The sequence below is a fragment of the Jaculus jaculus genome, chromosome 6 (assembly GCF_020740685.1).
Source record: "Jaculus jaculus isolate mJacJac1 chromosome 6, mJacJac1.mat.Y.cur, whole genome shotgun sequence".
Classification (NCBI taxonomy): Eukaryota; Metazoa; Chordata; class Mammalia; order Rodentia; family Dipodidae; genus Jaculus; species Jaculus jaculus.
This window is the reverse complement of record NC_059107.1, coordinates 38919850-38935471: the sequence shown is the minus strand read 5'-3', so window position 1 is coordinate 38935471 and position 15622 is coordinate 38919850. Positions and strand designations below refer to the sequence as shown.

The 15622-nt window shown below is 52.3% G+C and overlaps 1 protein-coding gene across 1 annotated transcript in view; it reads right to left on the bottom strand.

The window, feature by feature from the left end:
- Window positions 1-13535, bottom strand: part of Aldh1l1 (aldehyde dehydrogenase 1 family member L1) — a 50412-nt gene extending 36877 nt beyond the window's left edge. The window contains exons 1-7 of the mRNA XM_004671680.3: window positions 13385-13535; window positions 8303-8452; window positions 6385-6619; window positions 5773-5938; window positions 2979-3080; window positions 2253-2342; window positions 1113-1250 (exon numbers count right to left, since the gene is read on the bottom strand). Of these exons, the coding sequence (XP_004671737.1) occupies window positions 1113-1250; window positions 2253-2342; window positions 2979-3080; window positions 5773-5938; window positions 6385-6619; window positions 8303-8429 (858 nt within the window). The 5' untranslated portion in view covers window positions 8430-8452; window positions 13385-13535. The remainder of the gene's footprint in view (window positions 1-1112; window positions 1251-2252; window positions 2343-2978; window positions 3081-5772; window positions 5939-6384; window positions 6620-8302; window positions 8453-13384) is intronic.
- Window positions 13536-15622: the final 2087 nt, after the last annotated feature.

The window sequence follows — 15622 nt, the reverse complement described above, 5'->3', positions numbered from 1 at the left end:
GTCCCACGGACAAAAATACCAGGGGTCCATTGATATGGGTATGTGGAGCCCCCATTGGCTAAGGCAGCACACTCTTGGAGCCAGCTTGGGTCAGATGAGCCCAGAGGAGCCTGAACTCTGACCTTTGCCTTCTCACTGCCTTACGGCTTTGTTCCAGAGCATCCTCTTGACAAATCACCTGTGTGATTTCTAGGGTTCCTAACGCTGGGCAGGTAGTGTCAGTCTGCATCTGTCACTCTTGAATACCTAAATGTCTGGCCACTATAAAAGGCAGGCGCCATGGCAGCTTTGGCCTCCCCAGGGGGCAGAGCCTGACTGTCGGACACCAAGAGAGAGCCCCACATCAGTCCCAGCACAGCGCTCCCCTTCATGCTCGGCCCATACCAACAGAGCCAACACAGTCACATGACCAGGTGGTCTGGCTCAGTGAGTGCTGGCAACTCTGCCAGACCCTGCCTCTTCCTATCCCATTTCCTATGGAAGAAGTAGTCACACATTGCCCACAGTGGGCTCTCGGGGAGCCAGAATTTTATAGAGCCTGAACACCAGCTCTGACTAGCTTGGGTGACTTTGAGGAAGTTATCTGTCTCTATACTTCATTTTTTTTTTCTGCTGTAAAATGAAAACAATATCAATGCACACCTCACAGGGCTGTCTGGAAGATCAAATTTAATGCATGCAAAACAGCACCTGGTGTAAGTATGCCCCATCCAGCTCAGTGCTGTTCTGATGTGCACAGTCTGCTAATACCCACCAGAGCCTGCGCTCTTGCTGGGCCAAGTCACTATGCCAACTTGGAATGGGGTGTCAAGGGCTACACCCTGATGATATAAATAAGCTCCAAAGCTGGGGCTTCCCAAGAGGGTTTCTGCCACAAAGGGTGTCAAACTTGACAGGAACAGCATGGGGCGCCACCTTGGACAGCCTGTGCTCAGAGCCATCCAGTGGCCAGGGGCTGGTATGGGTTGCTTCCAGGCTTCCTATGGCCTGGCACTTCCTCCTCTTCCTCTCACAGCAGCCTGGGGTCTTCCTATGGGCCCTGAGCCTAAGCACAGCAAGGTGGGTGGCCTTGAGCCTACGGTGAGGCCAAGTGACCCCAGTGGCACACTTACCATTCTGTCATCATTCCCGAAAAGGATGAGTCCTGCTTTGGTGACCACACCTGGTCGATGGGCTCCTGGAATGGGCAAAGCTTCTCCCTCGGGGACCAGGCCGGAAGTGTTCAGTGTTGAGTTGAAAAACGTCAGCTTCTGTGAAGGTAAGGGGAAAGGCAGGAGATGGTGGGTGTAAAAAGACCCTAGTGCCTGTATCCCATCCAGGACTATGCATGGCCAGGAAGACAAAGTGGGTGCTGGGGGATGGTTGCGGCCTGACAGCATGCAAGGCTGGGTGGCCCCTAGACCCAGCCCCGAGGGGCACAGGCATGGGAATGCCTCCTGTGGCTTTGAACCACAGCTCTGACTCCAGGTGCCCAGACCCCTAGGGGAAACATGCCAACAGCTTATATAGTTAGGCCACCGGTACAGGGGATGCTGCTGAGCAATGGTCACTTGGTCATTGGTTGCAGATGCCTTTGTTGATGTGAAGTGTCTGGTATTGGTATAGGAAGTGAAGAGACTTCTGCAGTGTGTGGCAGGCAGCGAGGGGCCAGGGACTTGGACAGTGGGCTGTGTGGAGCACTGGCTGCTCTCAGTGGGTCCACAAGGACTCACACAGTCAGCCACCTCATGAGAGCCCAGGAGCCCCCAGGTTCCCCACTGTCAGTATCTGGCCTGCTGCTGCCCAGTCCTGACCCCGAGTAAGGGGCCCCTCCCCTGGGACCACGATGTCTGAAAGCTCATGTAAGACTCAAACTATTCAACAAACAGGGCGCTGGGAAGATGGTTCCATGGGACAAAGGCACTGGATTGCAAAGCCTGCTGGCTCAGGGTTCAATTCTCGAGATACCTATGTAAGCCAGACGCAAAAAAGTGGTGCAGGCATCTGGCATTCATTTGCAGAGGCAAGAGGTGTGCCCTTCCCCAAAACATACACACGTGCATATAAATAAATACATTTTAAAAGTTTGATAAACATTCTACTGGGTCCCACCCAGGATTGCTGCAGGTGCCTGGAGCTTCCAGTGACGCGAGAGATCTGATGTTACCCCGGATGGTGGACAGGGACTGCTAGTCCTAGGGAAGCGGACACTGGAGTGGAGGGGGGGTCAGCGCAGAGGACGCCAGCTGAGTGCCAGCTTCCTCCAAACATACCTGCTCACAGGCCTCTGTCCAGGCACCAGGCACCTTGTCATTCCCACGGATCCAGTTGTGAATGGCCTCTGCTGGCTGGTCCCAATTGATCTATGGGGAACGGATAATCTCTTCTTTACTTTGCTTCTCCCAGTCTCCCCAAGAACCCTAGGCAGTGGGCACTGGCATGAGTCCCAGAGTTGGGCTCTGATTCTGAGTCCTCTGATCCCCGTCTCTCCCAGGCTGAAGAGGCTGTTTTTCTGTTGCTATGGTAGCCGAGCCTCTGCAGCGCCCCTCGCAAAAGTGCTCATCCTACAGGACTCTCAAGCAACGTCTCAATGCCTGACTGGTCTCTGAAAACCTCTACAGCATCCACGATCCTCAGACAGAAAGAGCTCATGGTTCCCAGTTCTTTCCTTCTCATGACTGCTCCATGAAGCTCTCTTGAAGCCCAGTCTTGAAGACTTCAGCACTAAAGCTGATATTTTGCCCACACCCGGTGCTTCTTCTCTTTCCCAGGTGGTGATGCTTGCTTGTCTGTCCTGAAGATGAACAGGTGAGCATCCAGAACCCAAAGGGACTCTGTCACTGCACTTCCCCATGTTGAGATGCCCTCTTCTTGTTTGCTCTGTTTCTGCAACCCGGACCTGGGCTGCTATTTCTTCTGGCCTCAAACCCCAGTTTCCTGGGACTCCTCTGCACCCCAGTTACACAGAGGCAGGTAGCATGGTCAGGTCTGGCACTCACCCTGGCTGTCTCCTTCTTCTGAATGCCCTCGTAGGTGGCCCCTTCCTCAGGCTGAGGGAGGCGGATGGCTGTGCCCTCAGCAATCAGCCGCACAGCCTCCACCTGTAAGGAGACTCCATCGTTGGCCTGTCCAGCAGCAGTACCCTCCCCCTCACCCAGCTCTGCCTGGCACACTGCGGGCACCTAAGAAACAGCATAGATGGCAGCTCCACCCAGGCTTTGGATGATCCCGATTGTCATGGTTAATCTCTCATTGTCAATTTGGCAGGATTTTGAATCACCATGAAAATAAATCTCTGCTCTGGTCTTTGAGGGATTTCCCAGATTAGATTAGCTGAGGTATGAGGACCCACACTAACGCTGGGTAGCACCATCCCATGCGCTGGGTTCCGGGACTACACAAAAAGGAGAGAGGGGCTGGAAAGGTGGCTCAGTGGCTAAAGGCACTTGCTGAAAACCCCTGTGGACCCGGGTTCAATTCCCCAGAACCCACATAAAGCCAGATGCACAATGTAGCACATGTGTCTGGAGTTCATTTGCGGCAGCAAGAGGCCCTGGTGTACCCCTTCTCTCTTCCTCTCCCTCTTTCTTGTAAATAAATAAATAAGTAGATAAATAAAAAATGAGTAAGTAGGGCTGGAGAGATGGCTTAGCGGTTAAGTGCTTGCCTGTGAAGCCTAAGGACCCCGGTTCGAGGCTTGGTTCCCCAGGTCCCACGTTAGCCAGATGCACAAGGGGGCGCACGCGTTTGGAGTTCATTTGCAGAGGCTGGAAGCCCTGGCGCACCCATTCTCTCTCTTTCCCTCTATCTGTCTTTCTCTCTGTGTCTGTCGCTCTCAAATAAATAAATTAAAAAAAATGAGTAAGTAAATAGAAAGATGCTGATCACCAGCATCCATCACTGCACTGCTTCCTTTGTGTGGGCTTAATGTGACTGGTTCAGGCCGCCATGGACACTAACCTGGAACTGTAAGCTGAAATAAACCCTTCGTCCCTTAAATTGATATCTGGCAGGTAGTTCGTCCCAGCAACAAGAAGGTAACAAACGCACCGATCTTTCCACTTCTACAGCCAGGTGAGATAAGCCTAGGGCTAACAGCCATCCCGGTTTGCATGTTAAAACCATCTAAAACCGTCTCTGTCTTGAAGGAGATCGAGACCTGGGCCCTGAAGCCAGCTTGGAGATCTGCCATGAAGCAGCTTATCCAGGAAGGAATCAGGGAAGGGAGAGGACAGCCAAGGAGCCTGTGCCCACTCTGAGGAGAGCCTAAGAGATTCAGAGGTGTCCATTCCGGGAAAGAACAAGAAACTCTGAAGCAGGACTGCCTGAGGAACACACTGTAGTGACAAACATGGCCTGTGTTTGCACAGTCCGACACAGTGGCCAGGCACTGGGGGCTTCAGAGGGCTCATGCGCTGAGGGAGTGTGTGTGTGTGTGTGTGTGTGTGTGTGTGTGTGTGTGTGTGTGTGGTGCTAGGGATGGAACCAGGCCTTATCATATGTGAGGCGATTGCCCTTACCATTGAGCCACATCCCCAGCCCTGAATTCTCCAACCATAAGTAAAATAGATGCATGCATGTGGCCAGAGGCTACATCTGACCGCACAGCTCAACAGGGATTTGAGCTGCTTGCAGTGGGATGTGAAGTCACACCTTCTCCTGTCTGAGGCTGGGTCTCCAGCTCACTGCTAGTTTACCACGGTGAATGGGAAAGCAGTGGACATGAATGGGACTGAGGGCAAGAAGGTAGCTAACATGGGGCCTGCGGTGGCATTTGTCCATGGCTATCATGCTTGCTCATTGCCACCTACTAAACTTCTTGTCCAACTCCTGATCTGGAGTATCAGGTGTCTTTGGCCTTCTGGGATCAGCCTGTCTTCCCAGACTGAGCAACAGTGGCCTGTACACACACACACACACACACACACACAGAGAGAGAGAGAGAGAGAGAGAGAGAGAGAGAGAGAGAGAGAGAGGGAGGGAGAGACCCTCAGCTTCCAGGCCCCTGCAGGGCCAGATCTCTGGGGGCTTGCTTGCTGTACCAAGTACAGCTGTCCCAGCATCCCATATCCCTGCCTTTCCATAGTCCTGCTTCATGGTCCTTCTTCCTCCACTGGCAGAACAGGAAGCACGTGACTGAGGCAGCCAATAAGAAGACACCACTGCCCTGACCACTGACCCATCAGGGTAATTTTATGAACCAAAACTGGTAAATCAGAGTCTTCCTTGATCTTTTTATTCGTGAATCTCATAGGAGGAGGGTTTGTTACCCCCATGGAATCATGAGCTGGGAGCTTGGAGCAAGGAGTAAGCTACCTTTTGTCTCGTTCAAGGCACTCAGCCTGACTGGGGATGAGCCTAACTAATGGAGAAAAAGGGACCTAACCCTTGGCGAAGTGGGGGTGCCAAGTGAACGAGTAAATGTGAATCTGAGTAACAGTACAAGCTTTTGCATTTACCCACTCCTGGCCTAGCTTGTCTTTAGACTTGTCTAACTAATGACCCAAACCCAAAACGTGCCCTTTTTGGCTAAACCATTTTGAGTTGGGCATCCTCTATTTTGAGTAAGAGTTCCTTCTCATTTAATAATTTGTCCTAACCTTGTCTCTTTGGAACCCTGAAATGCGAGCTCTTTCTTTCCAGAGTCGGAATTTGGGGGAGACGCCTATCGTTCCCTGGACCAGCGAGTGCTTCTACGGAAGGCTGGCAGACCCAGGACCATGTCAGGAATTGAGCCCAGCAGCAGCGCAGGCGCGTCAAAAGAGGGCAGATGTGGCCAGCTCCCAGTCTTACCATCCCTTTGATGCCCTCCGGGAAGAGGAAGCGGTTGTACAGAGTGCTCACAGTGTCGTCTGGGAGCACCTCACACTCCTTCTGGAGTAGAAGGTCCCCAGTGTCCAGACCATCGTCAGCCCAGAAGATGGTAAAGCCAGCCTTCTTATCCCCATGAATAAGAGTCCTAGGAAGCACAGGAGGAAGTGCTGGGGAGGGACACCCTGGAGGCAGCCCCAGGACCCTGCCAACCTCCAGGCCCCTCCACCCCAAGGACAGCTGACGCCTGCTCCTGCAAGACTGTGGAGGAGGGAAACAGCTTTATGCCACCCATGAGCAAGCAACATGGGAACAACTCTAGGGCCTTACACACAACAGACTCCCAGTGGCCGGCGTGACTGGTGTCCTGGGTGGGTGTCTTGCTTGTTACGGCCTTCGAGGTATTCTCTGTGACCGCTACTGCTGCTACAGAGCCCTCTCTCTAACCCTCCCCCAGCGTGTGTCCCAGTGACACACAGCACTGCAGATGCCAGTGTGATAACTATTCAGCAATCCCAGGGACATGCTTTGGGCTGAGGGAGGGTGACATGTCAAGCAAGTAGTGGGAGAGCTAGGGACAAACTCCCATCTTACCAGTTGATGGCTGACGCCCCACGGTGTCTGGGGAGCAGGGATGGGTGGTAGATGATGGAGCCATGCCGGGGGCCATTGATGACCTCCATGGGAATGAACTGGCTGCAGAAGGGCAGGACGTTCAGCTCAGCACCCAGGGCCTGGTATTTGGCCAACACATCAGGTAGGACTTGTCCCCGAGCCCGCCACCGGGGGATCTTGAACACAGGTACTCCGTCCTTCTCAGCTGCCAGGCCTGTGGGAGGAGTAGGTGAGAGACCTGTGCCCTGACACCTGTGCCTGCCTGGCACAGTGCCTCCTGCTGAGCACCAAGTCTTCCTAGTGACTCCCTTGTCCACATCGGCTGGCCTAGGATGGTACCCTCCTGACACCCTCTCCAGAAGCCTGGCCAGGCCCAGCAGCAAGTGGCATTCTCTCATCTCCTTCCTCCGCTTTTCTTCCTATCCTCGCCTCTTCTTCCTCCTCCTCTTTCTTTCCCTCTTGCCTCATCCTCCTTACCCCTGGAGGCTTGGGCCCATACCTCTGCGGCCAACTGCTTCCTCCCTAGAAGGAAGCGGGCTGGAGGAGAGAGGACCAGGAGAAAGGATAAAAGGGACTTGACTCTTCCTATGAGGTTCTTGTCCCCTCCCCCCAGCCCACTGCTTCAATGCACCACCCCAGAAACGAGTGCTCCTTCCCAGAGCAGCAGCTGCACCCCCTGTTCTCAAAATCTGCAGAGCTAGTCCCAGTGTGCACACATCCTTCCTCATATACGTACTAAGAAGCCTAGGTCCAGCCTCCAGGGCTCCTTTGCCCTCCTCTTAGGCCTGAATCTCAGCCCCTAGCCTCTCAGCCTCCCAACTTTTTCGATTCTCAGCCTTGGCAGCAGTAGTTGTCCCTAGGAACCAATGTCCCCAATCCTGCAGGACTCTTGTAAATGTCCACGTCTCCGAGAGATCTTCTGGTGTGGTATCAGCCCCGACTGACCCGACTCTCTCTCCCTCTTCCCCACCACCTCTCTGCTACCATGTCCTGGAACGATGGTTAATTTTCATCGACAACTTGACTGGATTTGGAATCAGCTAGCAGACACACTTCTGGGTGTGTCTATGAGGGTTTAACTGAGGAGGGAAGACTCACCATCCCATGGACAGGGATCTCAGACTGAATATAAAGGAAAGAAGGAGAACGTGAGCTGAGCACCGGTGTGCATCTCTCTGCAGACCCAATGTGACCAGCCTCCTGCCTCAGCAAAAGCTGCCTTTCTTGCCACGATGGACTGTGCCCTCAAACCAAAATAAATCTCTCCTTCCCTAAGTTGCTTTGTCAGCTATTTTTCACAGCCAAAAGAAAATAACCTAATATGCCTGGTGTGCAGTGGCTCTAAGGAAGAGGGGGCTGTGATGTGAACAGGTTGGATGGTACTTGCAAAAGCAGCCCTCTGTGACCAGTGGCACACTTTTTCAGGACACTGGAGGACAGGGCCAAGTAGCGGCCCCAGCCAAGGAACTTGCTAGAAGTAAGAGTTTTCATCTCTATCCACTCTGCCACTGAGAGCGTTTGGGTGGGTTGAGCACCCTTTGCTGATAGCCTCCAATGATGGCGATAAGGTGCATGTGTGCCTTGGACAAAGCTGACTCCAGGTGACCCTGCACCTCTAGAGGTTTGATGCTTGGATCAGAGAAGCTCAGACTGGGACTCGGGAACAACTGGGCTTGTCCATGACCCTAGGTGTGGACAGGTCATCATTTCATTCCCGAAGAGTCTAGCAGCTAGCTAGTGTCAAGCTGATACAAGGTAGAGGGTTGATGCCTGCGTCTTAGCTGGAGTTGTACCATAAGACCCTGAAGATTTCACCCAGTTGTCTACCACAGCCCCTCTGTGTGGGCAGGCAGGCTTTCCTCCCACCCCCTTAGCAGCGCCTGAGCTGCCCACTTACCCAGTGGGTCTGCTTTCCCATCCTTGTCTGGGATGGTGAACACACCCACCACGTCATGACCTTCCTTCCTCAGCTGGCAGTAAACCTCCTGTCCAAACAGGCTCTGCCCAATCACGGCGATCTTCATGGCAGCGATGAGATGGAAGGCACCTGGCGAGGGAGCAGCCACACGGTTAGACAGACTTACTGGCCTTGCGGAAGCCAGTCCCAATTGCAACAAGCATGCCTTGTTCAGGCTGCTTCACATGTCAACATGTGAATATGGTAGTCACCATCCATTCTACTGCACAGGGTCATGGTGGCCATGGAGGCCCAGAAGGTGCATCCTTCACAAAAGTTAAGTAAACGTGGATCACAGACCTAAAGGTCAGTGACTTAAAAAATGTCACTGGAGGATTCGTGAGAAAGAACGATAACTTCAACTTCATGACAACTTAAAATTTTTACTTTGCAAAGGACACTGTAAAGACAATGAAAAGAGAAGCCATCAACTGAGCAAAAATATCTATAAAGAGATATCTGAGAAAGGACGACCCACTCTTAAAACTTGAAGATAACGCAATTAAAATTTGAGCTAGAACCCTGAATAGACACTTCTCCAAAGGTAAGTAGAGATGGAAAGTAAAGGGCTGGAGAGATGGATTAGCAGTTAAAGTGCTTGCTTATGAAGCCTAAAGACCCAGGTTTGATTCCCCAGTACCCACATAAGCCAGATGTACAAGGTGGCACCTGTGTCTTGAGTTTGTTTGCAGTGGCGAGAGGTCCTGACATACCTATTCTTTCTCTTTCCATGTGTCTTTTTCTTTCTCTCTCTCTTAAATAAATAAATATGAAAAGGTGTCCACATTGTATCTCATCAGGGAAACACAATTTAAAACAACAGGGGATGGGGATATGCTCATTAGCAAACTGCTTGTCTTGCAAGCACGAGGCCCTGAGTTTAATTCCCAGGACCCAGGTTTAAAAAGTCAGGGGGCCTGGAGAGATGGCTTAGTGGTTAAGGCACCTAAAGCCTAATGGCCATGTTCAACTCTCTTGATCCCACGTAAGCCAGATGCACAAAGAGGAGGCAAGCTGAAGGTGGTACATGCCCACTAGGTGGCACAAACATCTGGAGTTCTATTGCAGTGGCTAAGGCCCTCGCATGCCAATTCCCTCCCTTCTTTCTCTCTCTCTCTAGAGTCTCTCTCTAAAATTAAGAGAAAATATCTGTTTTTAAAAAGTCGGGGGCATGAAGAATGATTCACTGCGGGCTGGAGAAATGGCTTAGCGGTTAAGCTCTTGCCTGTGAAGCCTAAGGACCCCGGTTCGAGGCTCAGTTCCCCAGGTCCCACGTTAGCCAGATGCACAAGGGGGCGCACGCATCTGGAGTTCGTTTGCAGAGGCTGGAAGCCCTGGTGCACCCATTCTCTCTCTCTCTCTCTATCTGTCTTTCTCTCTGTGTCTGTCACTCTCAAATAAATAAATAAAATTAAAAAAATTAAAAAAAGAATGATTCACTGGGCAAAGTATTTGCCATACAAGTGTGAGTTCCTGAGTTCGAGTCCCCAGGACCCACTAAAACTGGATGGAATAGTGAACAATAAGAGTCCCTAAAGAGTCTAAAGTGAAAGGGGAGGATCTGCATCTGAAAGTTGTCCTCAAACCTCCACACATGCTCTATGGCATGTGCGAGCTCAGCCCTCATACACATGACCATGCATACACACACATCATACACATACCCCCCCACAAATATCCAAGGACTGGGGAGGTTGCTCAGTGGATCAAGCACTTGCCACATGACTCTGAGTACCTGAGTTCAGATCCCCAGACCCCATTAAGAAGCCAGAAGCTATGATGAACTTTTGTAATCCTACTATGCCTATGGCAAGAAGGGAGGCAGAGACAGGAGGATTTCCTGGAAACTTGCAAACAGAGCACTGAGCACCAACAAGAACACTGCCTCAAATGCGGTGCAAGGCGAGGGCCCACTGAAACTTGTCCTCTGCCCTCCATATGCCCACCATGGCACGTGCAAAACCACACTCACATGTACAAATACATACATGCTCACACACCAAATAAATACATAATTAAAAATATTTTTATTTATTTATTTGAGAGAGAAAGAGAGAGAATGGTATGCAGATGCATGCATCACCATGTGCATCTGGCTTACTTGGGTATTGGGGAATCGAACCTGGATCTTTAGGCTTCATACACAAGGGTCTTAACCACTAAACCATCTCTCAGTCAAAAACGCATAATTTTAGCCAGGTGTGGTGGTGCACGCCTTTAATACTAGCATCCAGAGGTAGGAGGATTGCCATGAGTTCAAGGCCACCCTGAGACTAAATAGTGAATTCCAGGTCAGCCTGAGCTAGAGTGAGATCCTATCTCAAAAAACAAAATGAAACAAAGAACATAATTTCTTTAAAAGCCAGGCATGGTGATACGCTTCTGACCAGCCAGCCTAGCCTACTTGGTGAGTTCCAGGCCAGTGAGAAGTCCTGCCTTGGAAAAGGTGGATGGTGCCTGAGATACAACTGAAGTTGGCCTCTGGCCCTTCCATGCACACGTGTGTGCATATGCACTTGCACCTGTGTATCCACACACATGTACACAATGAAACATCGCTAGGCATCTATTAAAATGGCCCAAATCCAGAACAGCGGTGAAGTCAACGCTGGTAAGCAACGGAGCAGCAGGAGCTCTCGTGTGGTGGGTGTTGGTGGGCATCCACATAGGTGCAGTCTCTCTGGAGGAGAGTTTAGCAGGCTGTTGGAGCAGGATCCAGCAATCTTCCTTGGCAATTCCTCAAGTAGGCAGAAAACTACATAAAGACTTAACAAATGTGGACAGCAGTGAGGGCTTGTAACTGCCCAGACGTGAAGACAACCACAGTGGCCTTCAGTGAGTGAATGGAGAAGTAAACTGCGGCACATCCAGGACTAAGCAGAGATGAGCTTGTGAGTCATGAAAACATGAGGGAACCTGAAGTGCTGAGAGAAAGAAGCTGAGCTGAAAAAGGCTCCATACTGTCCAATTACAGCCACATGGCACTCTGTATAAGTCTAATCCAGGGGCAATATGATCAGTGTTTGCCAGAGCCTGAGGGGAAGAATGACCAGGTAGTGTACACTTCTCTCCATGGTATTATAATGGTAGACATGTGCCTTTTTATGCATCGCCAAAGCCTGCAGAATGCTTAATACCAAAAGTGAATCCTAACGTAAAGCATGAACCTTGGTTAATCATTGGCTCATACAGTGCAGTAAATGTTAATATGGGATGAGACAGAGGACAGGCTGACTGTATGGGAACTCTGTACTCTGCACTCAATTTTCCTGTCAACTTAAAGCTGCTCTAATAATTGTCTATTAAAGAAATAAATATAGCTCTTCAAGAAAGTCCAATTGCATTAAAATAGTTTGATATCACATATGAGACAGCATCAAATTTTATGAAACATTTGGTGAATTGGAGGAATTAAAGACCTAACCCTGAAAGTGCAATGCAAATGAATGCGATCAATTTTCACAATGAAGCAATTTGCTGAAAGGAAACAGAGCCAATAGACAAAAAAATATGCTCAAATCACAAGCAATGAGAGAAATGTAACATAAAACAAAGGGTTACATTCCTTCTATAACACTTGTACTTACCCCAAATGATAAAATATCTAATGCTGGCTAAGTCGTGGGAAAGGAACATAAACTGGTGCAAACTCTCTGGGGGAACATTTGGCAATAAATATCAAAGTCTTGACACCGGCTCATTGTTTCTAACTCAGTGATTTCAGGCAGCGGGCATTTCTATGCTGTGGAACGTCACACTGTGCAAGCCATACAGTCAGGAAGAGTGTGGGACTCTGTTTCTGTCTGGGACTATGTAAGGGAAGGCACCCTGGCAGGTGCCAGCCCATGCCAGCTTCCTGAGGTGCCAGCGCATGCGGGGGGGTGTGCATCGTGTTTGCTTGTGCGCCGGCTTGCTGCCCTCTCCCTCTCTCAACAAGCGTTCACTAGGTAACCCAGGCCAGCCTTTCAATCCTCCTGCCTCACCCTTCTGAGTGCTGGGACTGCTGGCCTATACCACCACACCTGCCAGCCTCCACAGGGAACATCCACGACTCATGGAAACATCAAGGGAGTAGAAAGGCAAGCAAACAGACAGAAAACTGTCATCGCCTGCAGATGGACAATCAGGGCAGCCACCAGTTGGTTGTTACCAGAGTCCAGGGCCACTGGGTTGGGCAGGGGCAGGAACAGGAGCTGTGGGAGGGAAAAATCTTCAGCTAAAGTTGGCCTTTGGCCTCAAAAAGAACAGGTGCCCAAGGGGGAAGAAGCCAGGGAGGGCCTCCACTTGAACCCCAAGCGGATGGATTTGGGGTGTGGCCTCTCATCATGGCCTCCTTCCTCCGGTTGGTGGGCCCCTGGGGACCACTCCACCCTCACAGCGTCAGGTTCCCAGCTTTCTGCTGCCGCCAGAGCCCCGACTGCAGATTAATGGTGGGGGCCACAGGCTGGGATCAGGCCGACAGTGGGCAGGGCATTCAGCCACAAGGGTTCCTTTCTTGTAGCTGCCTCTGGAGGATCCAATGCTGACCCTCTCTGGCAAAATGACCACTTTGGCTTGGTTCCTAGCAGGGGGTCGCTTTGCCTCTGCAGGGCCCACCTCCCTTTGGGGTCGAGATCAGTGTAAGACACTCCCTCTACTCTGGGCACCGGTGACGGGGCGCTGTCTCCAAGAGCCTGCAGGCCTCAGCTCGGCCCCTATGAGTGGCTGCCATCCCGTCAGGTCAGGCTTCAGGATCCTCTGCAAGGGATGGTCGTGTGACCAAGAGCTGGTCTAGGAGGAACAGAACTAGCACATGAGCTGGTCTTCCTAGAGTCCCACAGCAGGGAGGAGAGTGTCTCTCAAGGAATCTCAGGAGACACCTTCTATGCACCACCGCTCCGCTCCGTAGTACAGACAAGAGACAAAATTCCGAGCTTGAGAAAGTCACCCGAGGCTATAAGCTCGGGGTTGGAGCACTTGCGTAGCGTGCGAGGGGTCCTGGGCTCCATGCTCAGTACAACAAAAGAAAGAAAAGAAACTTACCCTAGGCCAAGGAGACCAGTGAGCAGGGAGAAAAGGGCCACCTGATGCCAGAGCCCTCACTTGGGAACCCGACGGAACGTGCTGGTTCCGCCGCTGGCCGGTGTCGGGTCCGCCTTCCTCCCGCGCACAGCGGGGAGGAGGAGGAGGACCCGAGAGGGAACCAGACGCCAGCACAACTCGGGGCTGGGCGGTGTCACAAGAACCCTTCCAATCATAGGCCGGCCTTGGGCCAGGCCCCCAGACTTGGCCAATCAGAGGCCCCTTCCCCAGTTCAAGAGAAAGGGGTGAGGGGCTTTGGCAAGTGGGTTAGCGGCCCAGCAAGGGCTGTCCGGAGTCCTCTTCTCTCTTGGGGAGGGAGGGGGCTCAGCTCTTTCCTTCTGCAAACTGAGCTAACTGACACCCACACTGCAGGACCAGGCAGTCCCCCGATCCTCGACGGGCTGAGGATCCCTGAAGCCCGGGCTGTACTGGACAGCCTTCCTACCTGCGGCCAGGGCCAGGCTCGGACTCACCTGGCGCGGTGGGTGGGGAGGAGGTAGGGGGGAAGAACAACGCAGAGGCCCAGGCTGGACCTCTGGCTGTGGATCCAGGGCTGGGGATGGCGCCTCGGGTCAAGGGCTGAAGGTGGGACCCGCCCACCTCCAGGCCTCCCGCTGCTAAGGCGAGTGGAGTAAAGTCGCCATGGGTGTGTGTGGGGGGGGTGGGCTGTCCCTAGCTGTGTGCCCCCCGCGGCCGTTTTGCTCACCCCATCTGGTAGGACGTGGGCTTGCTGCGGACCCTTTAAGAACCCCTGTGCCCATAGGTCTGAGCACCTGGATGATGGTCCTCACCCAGGAGCGACAAGCAAAGGCCTTGCCCTGTGCCGTGGACAAGTAAAGACCCCGCCCGCGGCCAGCTGGGGTACCTGGGAGGGAAACACTCTAAGGCAGGCTGTGTCTGGTGTCCAGTACCATTCTCTTCCCCCACACCCTCTGGTTTTCCTTGGAACAGCTCCCCTTCTTTCCTGACCCCCTCCACTTTATCCAAGTGTCACAGACCCCTCCCTGAGAACCTGAGAGTGAGTCCCCATACCTCCCCAGCCAAGGCAAGTGGAGGGAAAGAACACATGGTCCAACCAACAGGCCCTCGGCTTCCTTACTCAAAGCCTGTTGTCCAGGGGGCTCCCTTACCTGGACATCCTCTTGCCACCTGCCCTGCTGTCTCACACTGGCTGTGCCTTGAACAGACCCCCAGACAACAACAGCAGCCACCTCTGTCCCCATTAGGGCAGCCCTATTCACCCAGTGAGTGTCAGACGCTGGATGAAGAACCTCAGAAGCACTATTCCAGGTCACAGGCGGGCATTGGGGGGAGTGGCGATGCTAGCAGTCTCCAGCCATGCCACCCGGAGCTACTTTCCATATACCAACACTGTCTGTCCCGTCCCTTGTTGAGCTGTCTCTCCCTCTAGCCTGTAAGCTCTTCCAGACAGATACCTTAAGAGATGAGAATGCTCTTGCATCCCCAAGTCACTGTGATGACACATGGTAGCTGCTCAGACAGTGTTGGTGGAAAGACAGAATGCATGTGCTTTCCCCTCGTACCAGCATGAACGAGCAGGATTGAGGCAGCTCACGGAAGGAAGCCTGAGCCCCGTGCCCTTGTTTTAGGGCACTGGCTCCATTCCCCGGGTCTCTGCTGTCCCTCGTACACACTGACTTCTTGGACTCATGGACTCCTGTGTGCTGCTTCCTCCCACTACCGCCTCTTCAGGGAAATACGTCCTAACGGCTACCACTGACTTACAGCGGTCTGTCCCGCGACCACAGAGACCGCTGACTTTCCCTTTACAACCACCTCCACTGCAGACCTAACACTCTCCTGGGACTGAATCATGCATCTGCTACTGGACCGTGAGGGTGTGTGTGTGTGGGGGGGGGGATTCCACAACATCCAGTGTGTGGATGTTACTCAATAATTTTGCAGGCTAAGCCAAATGTGGTGGTGCATGCCTTTAATCCCAGCACTTGAGAGGCAGAAGTAGAACTGCTGTGAGTTTGCGGTCAGCCTGGGACTACAGAGTGAGTTCCAGGTTAGCTAGGGCTAGAGTGAGACCCCACCTTGAAAAAAAAGGCTGCAGGCTAAATGAGTAAATGTTGAGGGGCTGGTTGGTTTGTCCATTGGAGCTGGGATAGAGATGGCAGAGGACGGGAGATAGGAGCCCCTTAAACAGCAGCTTGAATTTCCAGAGCCATCCTC